General features: G+C 51.7%; 1 protein-coding gene across 4 annotated transcripts in view; it reads left to right on the top strand.

Moving 5' to 3' along the window:
* The window catches only part of SH2B2 (SH2B adaptor protein 2), a 107,816-nt gene that overhangs the window by 87,034 nt on the left and 5,422 nt on the right, over positions 1-15,360 (top strand). For all 4 annotated transcript variants that reach the window (XM_053275065.1, XM_053275069.1, XM_053275067.1 and 1 more), the window contains 3 exons: positions 394-579; positions 9,824-10,017; positions 14,641-14,812. In XM_053275065.1, coding sequence (XP_053131040.1) covers positions 394-579; positions 9,824-10,017; positions 14,641-14,812 — 552 coding nt within the window. The remainder of the gene's footprint in view (positions 1-393; positions 580-9,823; positions 10,018-14,640; positions 14,813-15,360) is intronic.

The raw sequence follows: 15,360 nt of genomic DNA, 5'->3' as shown, positions 1-15,360 counted from the left end.
TCTTGGATTCAAGTGAATTCAGTAAGCTCTTTGGGAAAGCCTGTCCAGGGTGAAAAGTAGGGTACACACAAAATAAAAAACCAAGAGAATGAGAGACACCGGAGCCTTAGCAATGTGTGTATATGCTCTTTATAACTATTACAAATATTTGTATGCCGCTTTTCAACAAAGGTGTCCAAAGCGGTTTACACTGAGAAATAATAAATTGAATGAATGAATGAATAAAATGGATCCCTGTCCCCAAACTCACAGTCTAAAAAGAAACATAAGAGAGACACCAGTGATCAGCAACAGTTGGAGATACCCTGCTGGGGGTGGATAGGGCCAGTTGCTCTCCCCCTGCTCAATAAAGAGATTCCCCACTTTAAAAAGATGCCTCTTTGCTCTTTCCAGAGGTGCCCCGGTTTCAGGACAGATGTACTGGGTCTACTGCCCCGGACGCCACACCAAACGCTGCAACTGTCGTCACAGCGCCGCACGGCAGGCTCCGGGACTCGGCAGGCGAACACCGGGCCTACGTGCCGCTGGAAAACTTCCTGCAGACACTAGAGCCCCCTGCTGTTGGCGGACATTTAGCAGGTACCGTGTTTTGCAGTGCCTGGTGTATTGCTGTGTGTTGGGGATATGGGGGCAGAAATGTGTTTGGTGCAAGTGTGGGAGAGCAATGCTGAAATGGCAGGGAACTGTATTTGCACTTTGATTGCCCAGCTTCACAGCTTACAATGATTTCTTCTTTGTTTTGTTGAAAAAACTTCTATCCCATCCCTCCAGGGCAGTACGGCTCAGGGCGATTAACAATAAAACAGATAAAACGACCACTAACGTGGTTTCTTTTAAGATTCTGAGCCCCTTTGGGACAGGGGTCCATCTTTGGATAAAGAAATCTTAAGGGGAGATAGATATCAGTATAAACACATACATGCCCATACACGTGTAGAATCTGTTACATAGAAGACTGAGATTTAAAAAAGTATAGGATAACACAACAATTAAAAAGAAAGAAAAAGAAGGGACGATTAAAATTGCCCGTTTCTGACACACCATGAGCGGATTTTAATCGCAGCCATACAGAATTTGGCTACTGAGTGTGAGACATAAGTGTGTTTATCAAAAAGAAATAAGTTTATATAAAATTCATCCAAATTGTCAGGCTATCTAAGAATGAGAGGAGCAATATATATTTACTAGCCAACCCGCACAGAGCATCTGTGCACTCTTTGGGGCTTGCTTTCCCCCCCTCCCTCCCCTAGTCCCCTAACCCCCCGAATCTTCTGCCCCAGTCCCCTCCCCCCAGCCTTCTCGGCTGGTGTAGGAGGTCACCCAACATGGGATTACATCCCTCCACATGCTCCAGAAGGCAGGAAGTAGAAAAAACTGAAGACTCAACCCAGTGCATGTGGGCGTATACCTTCAGTTCTACTTCCTGCCTTCGCTCCAGGAGGTTCTATCACTCAGCTCGCTTCGTGTATTTTCCTATTATCCGCTGTTTTCTGCTATTCTTCGTCTACTGTTCTGATCTAGATATTTTTCTTATAATCTCTATTGCCTAATTCTACCTATTTAAAAAACAAACAAACAAACAAACAAACAAAAACCTTTTATTCTCTCTCTTGCTGCATCTTTATCTCCTTTCGGCTGCTTATTACTCTGTCTCCCTCGTTCTTATCACCTTCCGACGGCCTCCGTCCGATGGCCGCGAAGGGAGGCCTTGGAATCCTGGCTTTAAGGGAGCAAAAGGCCCGCAAACGGTCTTTCCCGCCAAAGGCCCGAACAGCCGAAAGGGACGTTTTCAACATGTCGGCCACTAGGGGGAGCCTTGCTGGCGCCAGCAGGCCACAGCGGCTTTCCCCTCAGTACGAAGGCCAGGGTGTGGATGCCAGGTCTAACACCAGGCACGATCGCCTCCGCTCGGCGTCCCCGCCACAAAAAAGGCAGAAGAGGAAGAAGAAGAGTCACGCCGAGCGGGAAACTTTGCCAAGAGCGCACTCTCAGAGGGCAGCCTCGCCTACGCGGCTGCCCAGGCACATTTTGGAGGAGGCGTGCTTACTCTCCCCGCCCCCCTTGTCTCCAGCGGCCGGCCGCCCAGCGAGGGAGTCGGCGGGCGGTTCCGCGGAGGACCGGCAGTCCGCTCAGCGGCAGCCCCCCAGCCCTGAACGATCGGAGCACGGGGGAGAGTCGGAGCAGCCCGACAGGCAGCAGGACGATGGCGGCAGCCCTACCCGGCAGTTACCGGTGAGACCGGGGCCCTCGCGGGGGAGCGGGGAGGCGGACCTGCAATCTGTAGGCAGGGGCTCCCCTGGCATTGAACCACCGGGTGGTGACAACCTAGCAGGTAGCCCCGGGAGATCCATGGATCCTGCAGCCCTAAGGAGCTGGATCGAGGAGGCGGTTCAGCGCTCGCTGGCAGCAGCACTGAAGGGGCGGTCCAGGGACAGAGCGCCTAGGCGGCGGGCAGAGGCATCGTCACCTTCGGATTCCCAGGATGAGTCCCCAGTCAGGAAGCGACTTAGGCGCACCAGGAGGGTGACCTCTTTCGCTCGTTCCCAGGAGCTCCGCTCTTCAGAGGATTCAGGGGAAGAGTCTCCCGACATTATGCAGCACAAAGGGGAGATGGCTGGAGTAGAGAGCGGGGACCAGGTTCCCGATACGTCCTCTGAGGAGGATGGCAAGACTCCCGAGGAACAGGGACCGGGGGCGCAAAGCCAAAGACTCTCTCTGAAAGAGGATGCCCAGGCTATCATTAACCGATCCCTGCTTGCCTTGGGTCTGAAGCCAGTGGCACCTGAGGAGGAGAACCCTGTATCCAAGGGCTCCCTTGTTCTCCCCAATTCGAAGCCATTCCAGTCTAAGGCAGTGATGCCTGAAGGGTTCACTAACACTATTAAAGAGGAGTGGTCCGCCATCGCCTCTGCTAAGCGTGCGCCAGCGTCTGCTTCTAAGTTATATGACTTTGATGACGAGACCTTAAAGCTGTTAAAAGTACCTCTTACGGATGCCCCTTTTGGAGCCCTACTTAGCGGGGTGGTGGTCCCCAAGGATGGGGATTCCACTTTTAAGGATCCTGCAGACAAAAAAGCGGAAGCAGCCCTACGTAGGGTCCATGATTTATCGGCTATGGCTATCAGGGCCGACACTACAGCCTCATTGGTGTCGAGAGCTTCAGTGTTATGGATCGATGAGCTGCTTAATGACCCGCCGGCAGACGAATCTCAGATGCGCCGCAAACTAATACGTCTTCAAAAAGCGGCTGCCCTGGCAGCAGATGCTGCTTTCGATAGTGTGCGCTTCTCGGCTCGAGCGTTGGGCGCAGGTGTGCTAGCCAGGCGCAATATTTGGCTCAAATATTGGAAAGTTGACAACACCTCTAAGGCGAACCTGGCAGCTGTTCCTTATGCAGGAGGCAAGCTCTTTGGGGATGAAGCACTCAAGGAGGTGCTCATTGAGACCCAGGACAAGCGTAAGGCATTGCCATCGGTCACGCGCAAGGAAGATAAGGTTTTTCCTCGCAGGAATACTCAAACCTATAGATCCTTCAGACCACAATTCAGGCAGAGGGACTCCTTCCGCCCTTTTCGGCCCCAGTGGAATAGATCTAGGGGTCAGGGCAGGCAATCGTTTCATACCCAGAACCGTCAATCCTTCAACCCCCAGTCCCGGGGCCCCAAGCAGCATTCCTGACTCTCTGGCCGGCAGGGTGGGGGCTCGACTATTGGACTTCTGGCACATCTGGAAAGAGTCCGTTTCAGACAATTGGGTTCTTTCTATTGTAAAGCACGGTTACAGGGTGGAACTCTCAAGTCGCCCTGGCAACAGGTTCCTCCTCACCCCAAGATCAAAGAACATCGCAAAGCACAAGGGCCTCCTGCTAGCCATACAACATCTGATGGAAATAGGAGCCATAGAGGAGGTGCCATTGGACCAGAGGGGCCGGGGAATGTACTCTGTAATCTTCACTGTGCCAAAGAAGGACGGGTCAGCAAGGGCGGTACTGAACTTGCGCCCCGTCAACAAATTCGTGATAAAGAAGCACTTCAAGATGGAAACTCTGCGCACCATCTCAGAGGCTCTGCAGGCAGGCGACTTCTTGGTATCCATAGACCTTCAGGATGCCTATCTCCATATACCTATCCACCCCCTCAGTCGACCTCTGCTGCGCTTCTGTTACAAGGGAAGGCATTTTCAGTACCGAGCACTGCCATTCGGACTTTCATCGGCCCCCAGGGTCTTCACAAAGATCCGGAGCCCCCTAGTAGCCATCCTTCGCATGGAGGGCATTCATCTTTATTTTTATTTAGACGACTTGTTGATTCGAGCAAGCTCAGCCGAGGCCGTGAGCTCTGCCTTGTCCAGGACACTCTCTCTACTGAGACAGCACGGCTTCCTGGTGAACCTGGCCAAAAGCCACCTGACACCATCCCGGCGCCTTCGTCATCTGGGAATCATCATGGACACTGCGGTCTGCAGACTGTTCCTTCCAGAGGACAGGTTGGAGGTCCTGTCATCCCTGGCCAGCAGAGTGTTGAGGAAAGACCAAGCCAGCCTCCTCAAGTTAGCAAGACTTCTCGGGCTCATGGTAGCGGCCATGGACTCGGTTCCCTGGTCAAGGCTCCACCTTCGCAGATTGCAGTGGGCTCTTCTTCCCCATCAAAGCAGAATTGCGCTGCGGCGAGACAAGAAGATTCTCCTACCCAGGGATTTGAGGGAGGCGATCAAGTGGTGGACAGTTCGAAAAAACCTCGTCCAGGGGAGACCGTTTCTGGAACCAGAAAGGATTCTAGTCACAACAGATGCCAGCCTGTGGGGCTGGGGGGCGCACTGCCGGAACGAATCTGCTCAGGGCCAGTGGTCCAGAGAGGAATCCCGTCACAGCATCAATTGGCTCGAGCTGCGGGCAGTGTTCCTGGCCCTAAGGTCCTTCCGGCCGCTGGTGCAGGGTCGGAACGTTTTGGTGCGCACAGACAACACCGCGACCAAGGCACACATCAACAGGCAAGGGGGGACGAGGTCGAGGTCCCTCCATCTACAGGCAGTGACCCTGCTGGATTGGGCAGAGTGGAACTTGTTATCTATCCTGGCACATCATGTGAGCGGGGCCTCCAATGTACGGGCGGATTGGCTCAGTCGACAGCCGATTCAGCCGGCGGAGTGGGGCCTCCATCCCTCGGTATTCCAGTGGGTGACGGAGAGGCTAGGCAACCCGTGCGTAGACCTTTTTGCGTCCAGGGAGAACACCAAGCTGCGGAGGTTCTATACGCGCTTCCCGTCGGAGGGGGCGGAAGCAGTGGACGCTCTGTCGATACCGTGGCCTCATTCGCTGCTGTACGCCTTTCCTCCAGTTCCTTTACTATCTCGGTGCCTGAGGAAGCTTCGGGGGTCCCGGTCCTCCATGATTTTGATCGCGCCCTACTGGCCCAGGAGACCCTGGTTCTCCGAAATTGTGGCGCTGGCCGTGGAAAGGCCCCTCAGACTTCCTTGTCGTCCAGACCTGCTACAGCAAGGCCCAATTCTCCACCCAGAACCAGAATGGTTGCAACTGACCGCGTGGAAGCTGAGCGGGCTATCCTAGGCCAGGAAAGATTGTCGGAGCAGGTTATTGAGACCATCCTCGCCTCCAGGAAGGATTCTACCAATAGGATCTATCAGTCAACTTGGAGAAGTTTTCTTCGTTGGGCGGCTCGGCGTGGTCTGCAGCCCGACAATTGTAAGTTGCGGGAGCTACTGGATTTCCTCCAGGATGGTCTCTCCATGGGCCTAAAACCTAACACCCTCAAGCGGCAAGCAGCGTGTTTGGTCCAGATGCTGTTCCCACGACAGCGTGCCTCCCAAGCTAAACACCCTCTTTTACAGAAATTCTTGAGAGGGGCAGCACACTTATCGCCGCCAGTCTGTCACCGTTTCCCATCCTGGGACTTGCATGTGGTGCTGCGAGGGCTTCAATTTCACCCGTTCGAGCTGCTGCGTTCCACCTCTCTTCAGCTACTTTCATGGAAGGTGGCCTTTCTAGTGGCTATAACATCGGCCAGAAGGGTCTCGGAGCTGCAGGCCTTATCCGTTAAGAGTGGCCTGTGTGTCTTCTCTAAGGATGCAGTTCGACTCATTCCCGATCCGTCCTTCGCTCCCAAGGTGAACTCAATCTTCCATAGGGCTGCAGACATCTTTCTTCCCTCATTCTGCCCAGAACCTAGACACCCTGCTGAGAAGGAATGGCACTGTTTGGATGTCCGTCGGGCACTAAAGGTCTACCTACGTAGGACGGAATCATTTAGGAAATCTGACGCCCTGTTTGTAGCATTCAAGTCGGCCAAGTTGGGTCTGAAGGTTTCAGCAGCAATCATCGCCAGATGGGTGAAGTCCTGTATCGTGGAGTCGTATAGGTTGCAGGACCTGCCAGTTCCTGATCAGGTTACGGCCCACTCGACGAGATCAGCGGCCACGTCGGCGGCACTGTCCTCCGCGGCATCGCTGGAGGAGATCTGCAAGGCAGCTACGTGGTCGTCTCCATTCACGTTTTCAAGACATTATAAGTTGGACGAGCACGCCTCGGCAAGGGCGGCCTTTGGTCGGAGCGTCCTTCAGAGGGTCCTTCCGGCTCAGTAGATCCAGTGTTTGGGGACTCTGTTTCCCTCCCGTGGTTGGTGCTGTGGTATCTCCCACGTTGGGTGACCTCCTACACCAGCCGAGAAAGGTACATTGGTACTCATCGTGAAGGTGTCTTCTGGCTGGTGTAGAAGAGGTCACCCAAGGCCCACCCGGGGTTTGTTTCTTTTCCTTGGCTTGATCTCTGACCCGGGAGGGAGGGCTACTCTGTTCTGCTCTTCCTCTTCTTGTCCTGGGTTATGTTATGCTATTTTCCTGTTCATGTTGTGGTTATGTTATTTCTTCTGGAGCTTGAGCTGTTTTAGGTACTGAAGGTATACGCCCACATGCACTGGGTTGAGTCTTCAGTTTTTTCTACTTCCTGCCTTCTGGAGCATGTGGAGGGATGTAATCCCACGTTGGGTGACCTCTTCTACACCAGCCAGAAGACACCTTCACGGTGAGTACCAATGTACCTTTCTGCCCCAGTCCCCTCCCCCCAGCCTTCTGCCCCGTCCCCTCCCCCCGAACCTTCTGCCCCAGTCCCCTCCCCCCAGCCTTCTGCCCCAGTCCCCCCGAGCCTTCTGCCCCAGTCCCCTCCCCCCGAGCCTTCTGCCCCAGTCCCCTCCCCCGAACCTTCTGCCCCAGTCCCCTCCCCCCGAGCCTTCTGCCCCAGTCCCCTCCCCCAAACCTTCTGCCCCAGTCCCCTCCCCCCCAGCCTTCTGCCCCAGTCCCCTCCCCCCCAGCCTTCTGCCCCAGTCCCCTCCCCCCAGCCTTCTGCCCCAGTCCCCTCCCCCCAGCCTTCTGCCCCAGTCCCCTCCCCCCAGCCTTCTGCCCCAGTCCCCTCCCCCCAGCCTTCTGCCCCAGTCCCCTCCCCCCAGCTGGCTCCCTCCTCCGTTTCCCCCTCTTTCTCATTTTCTCTCTCTCATTCATGCTCCCCTCCCCCCCGCTTTTTAGGCTGCTTGTGTTTTCCCCTCAGGCTGTTGCTGCCTCCTCCTCCTTCCAGTCCCTAGTGTTGGGTGGCCAAGCGTTCAGCCGGCTCCTTCCTGCATGGCCCTCCCTCCCTCTAGGGAGTGTCTTCCGAAGCTGCCAGCCGTTTCTGTGTCTCTGCCCACCCAGGCTCCACCGTTTTTTCTCCCCGCAGCTTCCTCCCTCCCTTCTGCCCCAGTCCATTCAGTTCTCCTCTCTGCTTTCCCGCTTTCCTTCTTTTCCTTTCCTCCCTAAGCGGCCACTTCCCTATGCGACCAACCGCTGCCCAGCCAATCCGGTGCCTCCGCTGCCCAGCCAATCCGCTGGGTTGCCGGGACACATCCCCACAGAGGCACGTCTACGAGAATTAATATAATAGATATATTCTTTTCCTATGTAAATCTGCCAAGTAAACAAAAAAAGAAGCATCTTTTTAAAGTGGTGATTCTCTTGTATTTAGCCGGGGGAGAGCAACTGGCCCTATCCATCCCCAGCACAGCATCCCTCCAGTGGCTGTGGCTGGTTTCTACCTTGTGTTTCTTTTTTTAGATTGTGGGGACAGGGAGCTAACTTGATTTAATTTATTTATTGATATCTATGTAGACCACTTTGGTGACATTTGTTGAAAAGCGGTCTATAAATATTCGTACTATGAATATTTATATACTACATTTCAACAAAAGTCCTCAAAGTGGTTTACGACGATGAATATGACGAATATTTATATACCTATTTTCAATAAAAGTCCCTAAAGCAGTTTACATAGATATTTAATCAATTAATTAAAGATGGCTCCCTGTCCTCCCAATCTAAAAAAGAAACACAAGACAGACACCAGCAACAGCCATTGGAGGGATGCTGTGCTGGGGGTGGAGAGGCCCAGTTGCTCTCCTCCTGCTAAATACAAGAGAATCACCACTTTTAAAAGGTGCTTCTTTTTTGTTCACTTGGCAGGTTTACATAGAAAAAGAAGAATATGTAAATAGAGATAGATCCCTGTCCCAAAAGGGCTCAGAATCTTAAAGAAACATCCACCGGAGGGATGCTGTGCTGGGGTTGGAGAGGGCCAGTTGCTCTCCCCCTGCTATATATGAGAGAATGGCCTCTTTAAAAGGTGCCTCTTTGCTCAGCAAGAAGGGGTGAAGCAATATAAATTAATAAAACTACAATTTAAAAGACTCAAATAAAACGAGATGTATGCAAAAGTTTAAGAACCCACTATATCATGGGGACACACCCACTGAAGCCTCAAGCACTGGTTGTAGCTCCCTATCCAGTGTACGCTTGGTCAGATTCCTGGGTCTAGTAGGTTTGTTCACACAACTGTTCAAATCTAGGTTTAATGTGGGTTACCGACATTAGCATGATGGTGTGAGCCCATGCCAAGGCGGGTCTCTCGAGCTCCTCTCGGGCCATCAACCATCTTGATGTGGGTTCACACCACCATGCGAATGTCGGTAACTCATATTAAACCCAGATTCAAACGGTTGTGTGAACCACACCAGTGTCGGAGAAAGGTCCACTGACGGGTGCTTGTAAATTACATCTTGGGCTCATTCTCATGGCCAGCAACTGGCTAAGAGGAGCATCCAGCTGGGCTCCAAGCCCCATGTTTGCTTGCGGGAAGCAGGCATGTGTCAGCAAAAATCAAGGAGGAGGGGAATGCAATTAGGAACATAGGATGCTGCCTCGTACTGAGTCAGACCCTTGGTCCATCTAGCTCAGTATTGTCTACCCAGACTGGCAGCAGCTTCTCCAAGGTTGCAGGCAGGAATCGCATTCTCAGCTCTGTCTTGGAGATGCTGTCAGGGAGGGGACTTGGAACCTAGATGCTCTTCCCAGAGTGGCTCCATCCCCTGAGGGGAATATCTTACAGTGCTCAAACCTGTGGTCTCCCATCCAAATGCAAACCAGGGCAGACCCTGCTTAGCAAAGGGGGCAATTCATGCTTGCTCCTACAAGGCCGGCTTCCCTCCTGATTGTGTGCTAGCCTTGATCGGGGCAGGATGGCAGGAGCTACCCCACCTTGTGTACCCAGCACGGTATTGAGGGTGGAGAAAAAACACCTTCTGTTCCATCCCACCCAGATTGCGGCGAGCGCACAGACGCTTCCACCCTCACCCCAACCGTATCCCAGGAGCGCTGTGGGAACCCTCAGCCCCAGCCGCCGGGTCCTCCCAGTGTCCCTTTCTCCGCTGCTTCGCCACTCAGCGCTGCTTCTGGATTGGGAACAAAAGACTTTTGTCTCTTAGCTGTCTTCTCTTTCCCAACGCGACAGGGGAGGAAAGTGAGATGGAGGTGGAGATCAACCTCTCGGACTTCCCTTGGTTCCACGGCACCCTCTCGCGGGTGAAAGCCGCCCAGCTGGTGCTGTTTGGTGGCGCCCGGAGTCACGGGCTTTTCGTCATCCGGCAGAGTGAAACACGGCCCGGCGAATACGTCCTGACCTTCAACTTCCAGGGCAAAGCCAAGGCAGGTGACCCTTCTGTGTGAATGGATTGCTCCTGTTTTTTTGGTCCCCGGGCCAGACAAGAAAGCAGAATGGTTTCTTGCATCGAGCAGTTAAGGAGACAGCCACGTGCCGCTTGGGTGAGAAGGCAGGGACTAGAACCAGAGGCCTCTCTAGTTCGCAGTTCAGTCCCTCTGCGGCTGTGTGCGGCCACAAGACCAGTTGAGCGGGTCTTGTCGTAGCGAGCATGAATTGGCCAAGCAGCATCTGCTGTGGTTTGCATTTGGAGGGGTGGCTACTTGTGAGTATAGTCTGCTGGAAGATATTTCCTCTCAGTGGGTGGGGGCCATAGTTCAGCGGAAGAGCATCTCCTTTGCACGCAGAAGTTCCCAGATTCACTCCTTGGCAACATCTCCAAGCCAAAGTTTTTCACACCTGGCTTCTCGTTTGCATATCTTCCAGAATGGAGGTCTGTGTTCAGATATCAGCCAAATTTAACCCCAAAGTCCCTGCGAGCTATCAGAGAGCACTTCACACACAATTCGGGTTTTTCATTGCACGTTGGAGCGTAGCCGATTCATATCCAAGGTTTAAAAAAATCCACTGTTTGCATCTGTTGTTTTGGGCAGCTTCGAACTCGCAGTAAATCTGTGGTGAAGCCTGCCATCTGGGAAAGCTCCTGGAGAGCTGGCCTTGCCGTAGCGAGCCCGAATTGTCCCCTTTGCTAAGCAGGGTCTGCTTTGGTTGGCATTTGGATGGGCTTGCGAGTGCTGTCTGCTGGAAGATATTCCCTTTACGGGATGGGGCTGTAGCTCAGTGGAAGAGCATCTCCTTTGCACGCAGAAAGTCCCAGGTTCACTCCCTGGCAACATCTCTGGATGGGGCTAGGAGAGAAACCACGGAGAAGCCCACAATTGTCCATCGTGGACAATACTGAGCTAGATGGACCCAAGGGTCTGACTTGGTATATGGCAGCTTCCTATTATGACTCCATCTTTGCATAAAAGGGTCCATCTGGTCCAGTCTCCTCCTCCCCACAGTTACCAAACAGATGTCTCCGGGACACCCTCTTGTCGCCCTCTCCTGCTGCTGCCTCCTTTCCCCCACCCGTTTAATACAGCAACTGTGAGCAAAGTGAGGCTAAGGTATGTGGACTGGCCTCAATGAGCATCCTGACTGCACCGGGGTTTGAAGCCGTGGAGTGCTTTGGCCCCTCTAGCTTAGTGTGGTCTCTTCGGACTGGCAGCAGCAGCTTCCCAGGTCTTTCCCCCTCCCTCCTTGGAAAGGAGCCCGAGGCCTTCTGCAGGCAAAGCAGGGGCTCTTCTATTGAGCTAGGAATGCTCTCAGCAGGCATTCTCAACGTTGGGTGGGTCCCCAGATGTTCTTGGACTTCAACTCCCATAATCCCCAGCCCGAGTGGCCTTTGGTTGGGGATTATGGGAGTTGAAGTCCAATAGCATCTGGGGACCCAACGTTGAGAATCCCTGGCTCTCAGTGAATAAATAGTTTCTTTCTCCTGAGTCCGACCCTTGATCCATCGAGCTCAGGATTGTCTACCTTGACTGGCAGCGGCTCTCCAAGCTTTCAGGCAGGGGTCTCTACCGGCCCTACCTAGAGAGGCTTTTCAGACAGCAGGGCTTACCGTGAGGCCTTACTGTGAGTTCGGGGCAAAGTGGAGACTCCGACGCAAAAAGAGGATTATTTTTTTAACCTTAAAATTGAATTATTTATTCCAGGGTTTCTTAACCTTGGGCCCCCAGATGTTGTTGGACTACAACTCCCATCATCCCCAGACATGGCCTTTGTGGCTGAGGAGGATGGGAGTTGTAGTCCAACAACATCTGGGGGCTCCAAGGTTAAGAAACCCTTTATTCCATTTGTATACCACCTTTCCTTAAGCATCTCAAGGTGGTTTACAAAAGTTGAAAGACAACAAAATTCCATCCGTTAACATTTGAAAGCTTAAAATCAGCTAAATGTTAAAGCTGTAAAACACCACTGTGGAGGGGGAAGCCTGAATCGTGTGTGAAACACCTTCCGAAATACCGCACGGACTTGGGGGTAAATCTGGCTTATAATTGAATGCACACCCCCGGCCTCCAAAGTAGTCGCCGTCCAAAAAGCCTCCTGGAGCTGTTGCCAGGGATTGGAGCTGGGACATTACCTCTGAGCTACAGCCCCATCTCTGAAGGGGGACCAAGGCAGACACCCCTTTGCCAAGGGAGCAATTCATGCTTGCTACCAGAAGACCACCACCTTAAGTGGTGCAGCAGGGAAATGCTTGACTGACAAGCAGAAGGTTGCCGGTTCAAATCCCCACTGCTACTATATTGGGCAGCAGTGATATAGGAAGGTGCTGAAAGGCATCATCTCAGACTGCGCAGGAGGAGGCAATGGTAAACCCCTCCTCTATTCTACCCAAGACAACCACAGGGCTCTGTGTGCACCAGGAGTCGGAATCGACTTGACTGCACACTTTACCTTACCAGAAGACCAACTCTCTTTTCTCTCTGAGGTGACACAGAGGGGCCCCCCTTTCCTGAGTCCCTGCAGGAGCTTAAGCTGAGAAGCAGGCTATACAGTTAAGATGTAAACAAACTGCAATTGCTTCCATCTCATGAGATAGACAGATCAATAGATTCTCTTGCACAAAAAGGTAAAAACATAATGAGCTACTACCCCCGAGATTCCAACTTCTGCAAATATGGTAGTTGGGAAGGTCCCATATTTAGGAAATACACCCAAGTTAAGGAATTGGAAATGCTTTATTTAAACTGGCCCTTTCCCTTGTTGAATTAAAATCTATTGTTTTAAATTGCTTTGGCTTCAAGCTTTCAGGGCCCTTTCTCCCCTCAAATGTCTAGGGAGATTTGCCTGGTGCCTATTTTATTAGCCAGGTGAAGACCATTTTATTCTCTGAGCTTTTTAGCAGATGATATTTTTATGTTGCTCTCACCACTTTATTGTTGTGGCTGATGAATGTGTGCTTTATGGTTCGTCTTTTCCCCCACTAGCTGGCTTTTCTAATTTACATACTGTATTTTGAATGCAACTATTGTTGTTAAAACTGCTTTGGAAGTTGATGGTTTTTACTGAAATATAGGATAGATCTATTTTAAAATAAGGTTAATAATAAATAATTGGCATTATTATTTAATCATGACTAAGACCCACTGAAATTAATGAGACTAAGTTAGTTGTGACTTAGAGGAGAGCCAGTATGGTGGTAGCAAGCATGACTAGTCTCCTTAGCTAAGCAGGGTCCACCCTGGTTGCATATGAATGGGAGACTAGACGTGTGAGCACTGGAAGAGATTCCCCTCAGGGGATGAAGCCACTCTGGGAAGAGCAGAAGGTTCCAAGTTCCCTCCCAGGCAGCATCTCCAAGATAGAGCTGAGAGAGATTCCTGCCTGCAACCTTGGAGAAGCTGCTGCCAGTCTGTGAAGACAATACTGAGCTAGATAGACCAATGGTTTGGCTCAGTATATGGCAGCTTCCTATGTTCCTAACATGGTCTCATTGATTTCAAGAGTGCTTAGTCATAACTGCTCATCTGGATGTTGCTCAATAATAATAATGTGTTGGTAAAACATGGGAAGTTGCAAAAAACAGACACAGTTATGAGCTGATCTGGCTTTATGTATCTTTGTTTAGTTTAAAAATGTTACATCACACTTTTTAAAAGGTTTAAACAAAAGCAGCTGTGCATCAAAAATAAAAATGCGAATGGCAAAACTGCAAAGACATTTCAGTTACTGCCAACACAAATCAATTGACCACTGAAAAGGATTTAAAGGACAAATAAAACAAACACTGTACACAAACAGGGCCAATGGCCAATTTAAGTTCTTCAGGAAGTCTGGTTTGTCTATCACTCCATAGCAGTGTTCCCTCTGATTTTTTTCATGTTTGTTCCGAATGTGTTTTATTCTGTGCAGCAGTATTGAGGCACTCTGTACGCATGTGCATTCAGAGTGGGGCCTTCCTGATTCAATCTGAGTGGGATCTAAAATTCACTGAGCAGACATCAAGAAATTTGTGTGCATGCACATGCCTTGGAGGGGACACCACTCCCTAGCATAGGAATTGCCTTATACCGAGTCAGACCCTTGCTCCATCTAGCTTGGTACTGTCTGGAGAAGTTGCCTGACTGAAATCTTGGAGAGCTGCTGCCAGTCAGTGTAGACTCTACGCTGACTGGCAGCAGCTCTCCAAGGTCTCAGGCAGGCAACTTCTCCAGGCCTATCTGGAGACGTGGGCAGGGATTGAACCTGGGACTTCTGCATGCAAGTCCTACAGCTCCTTCCCTTAAGGGGAATATCTTCTTCTTCTTTCTCTTTCTTTGCCTCTGCCTCTTCCTTCAAGGAGCCCAGAGCAGTGTACTACATACTTAGGTTTCTCCTCACAACAATCCTGTGAAGTAGCTTAGGCTGAGAGAGAAGTGACTGGCCCAGTGTCACCCAGCTAGTATCATGGCTGGATGGGGATTTGAACTCGGGTCTCCCCGGTCCTGGTCCAGCACTCGCTTAGCCAACGGGACCATGCATGCTTGCTGCCACAAGACCAGCTCGCCTCCCTGTAGAAAGTACCATATCCTCAAGGTGACTTTCGTACTAATCTAACCTTGCTAACAATCTTTTTTTAGCACCTGCGGCTATCCTTGAATGAAAATGGCCAGTGCCACGTCCAACATCTCTGGTTCCAGACCATCTTTGACATGCTGCGACACTTCCACATGCACCCCATCCCTCTGGAGTCCGGCGGTTCGGCCGACATAACACTCCGCAGCTATGTGGCAGCACTGAGCCTCCTTCCTGGTAGGTCACGTTCCTGCTCGGGACATTAGGCTTCCTTTGTAAACTGGAGGGACACACGGAATTTCTCAGCTTCTTGGGAAAGAATAAACAGAACGCCCAAAGTAGCAGGCATACATGGGATTGAATTCAGACAGATCTGAGGCACTCTTGATTCCGTATCGGTGGCAAATTGACACTGACACGAGGCTGCTCAGCTTCTTCCCACGTTGCTCCAGATTAGGTAGGAAAGTCTAAAGTCCCACAGAAGAGGCCACTAATGCAGTGTTTCCTCTAATGCAGGGATTCTCAACGTTGGGTCCCCAGCTGCTATTGGACTTCAGCTTCCCATAATCCCCAGCCCCAGTGGCCTTTGGTTGGGGATTATGGGAGTTGAAGTCCAATAACTTCTGGGGACCCAATGCTGAGAATCCCTGCTCTAATGGATTCCCAGATGTTGTGGACTACAGCTCCCAGAATCCCCATCCAAAGGCCACTGCAGCTGAGGACGCTGGGAGTTGTAGTGAACAACCTCTGGGAATCCCTGTTAGAGGGAACAGTGCACTGATGTG

This window comes from Hemicordylus capensis, chromosome 12 (assembly GCF_027244095.1).
Source record: "Hemicordylus capensis ecotype Gifberg chromosome 12, rHemCap1.1.pri, whole genome shotgun sequence".
Lineage (NCBI taxonomy): Eukaryota > Metazoa > Chordata > Lepidosauria > Squamata > Cordylidae > Hemicordylus > Hemicordylus capensis.
Note: the sequence above shows the minus strand (reverse complement) of the source record. Positions and strands in the feature narration are given on the sequence as shown.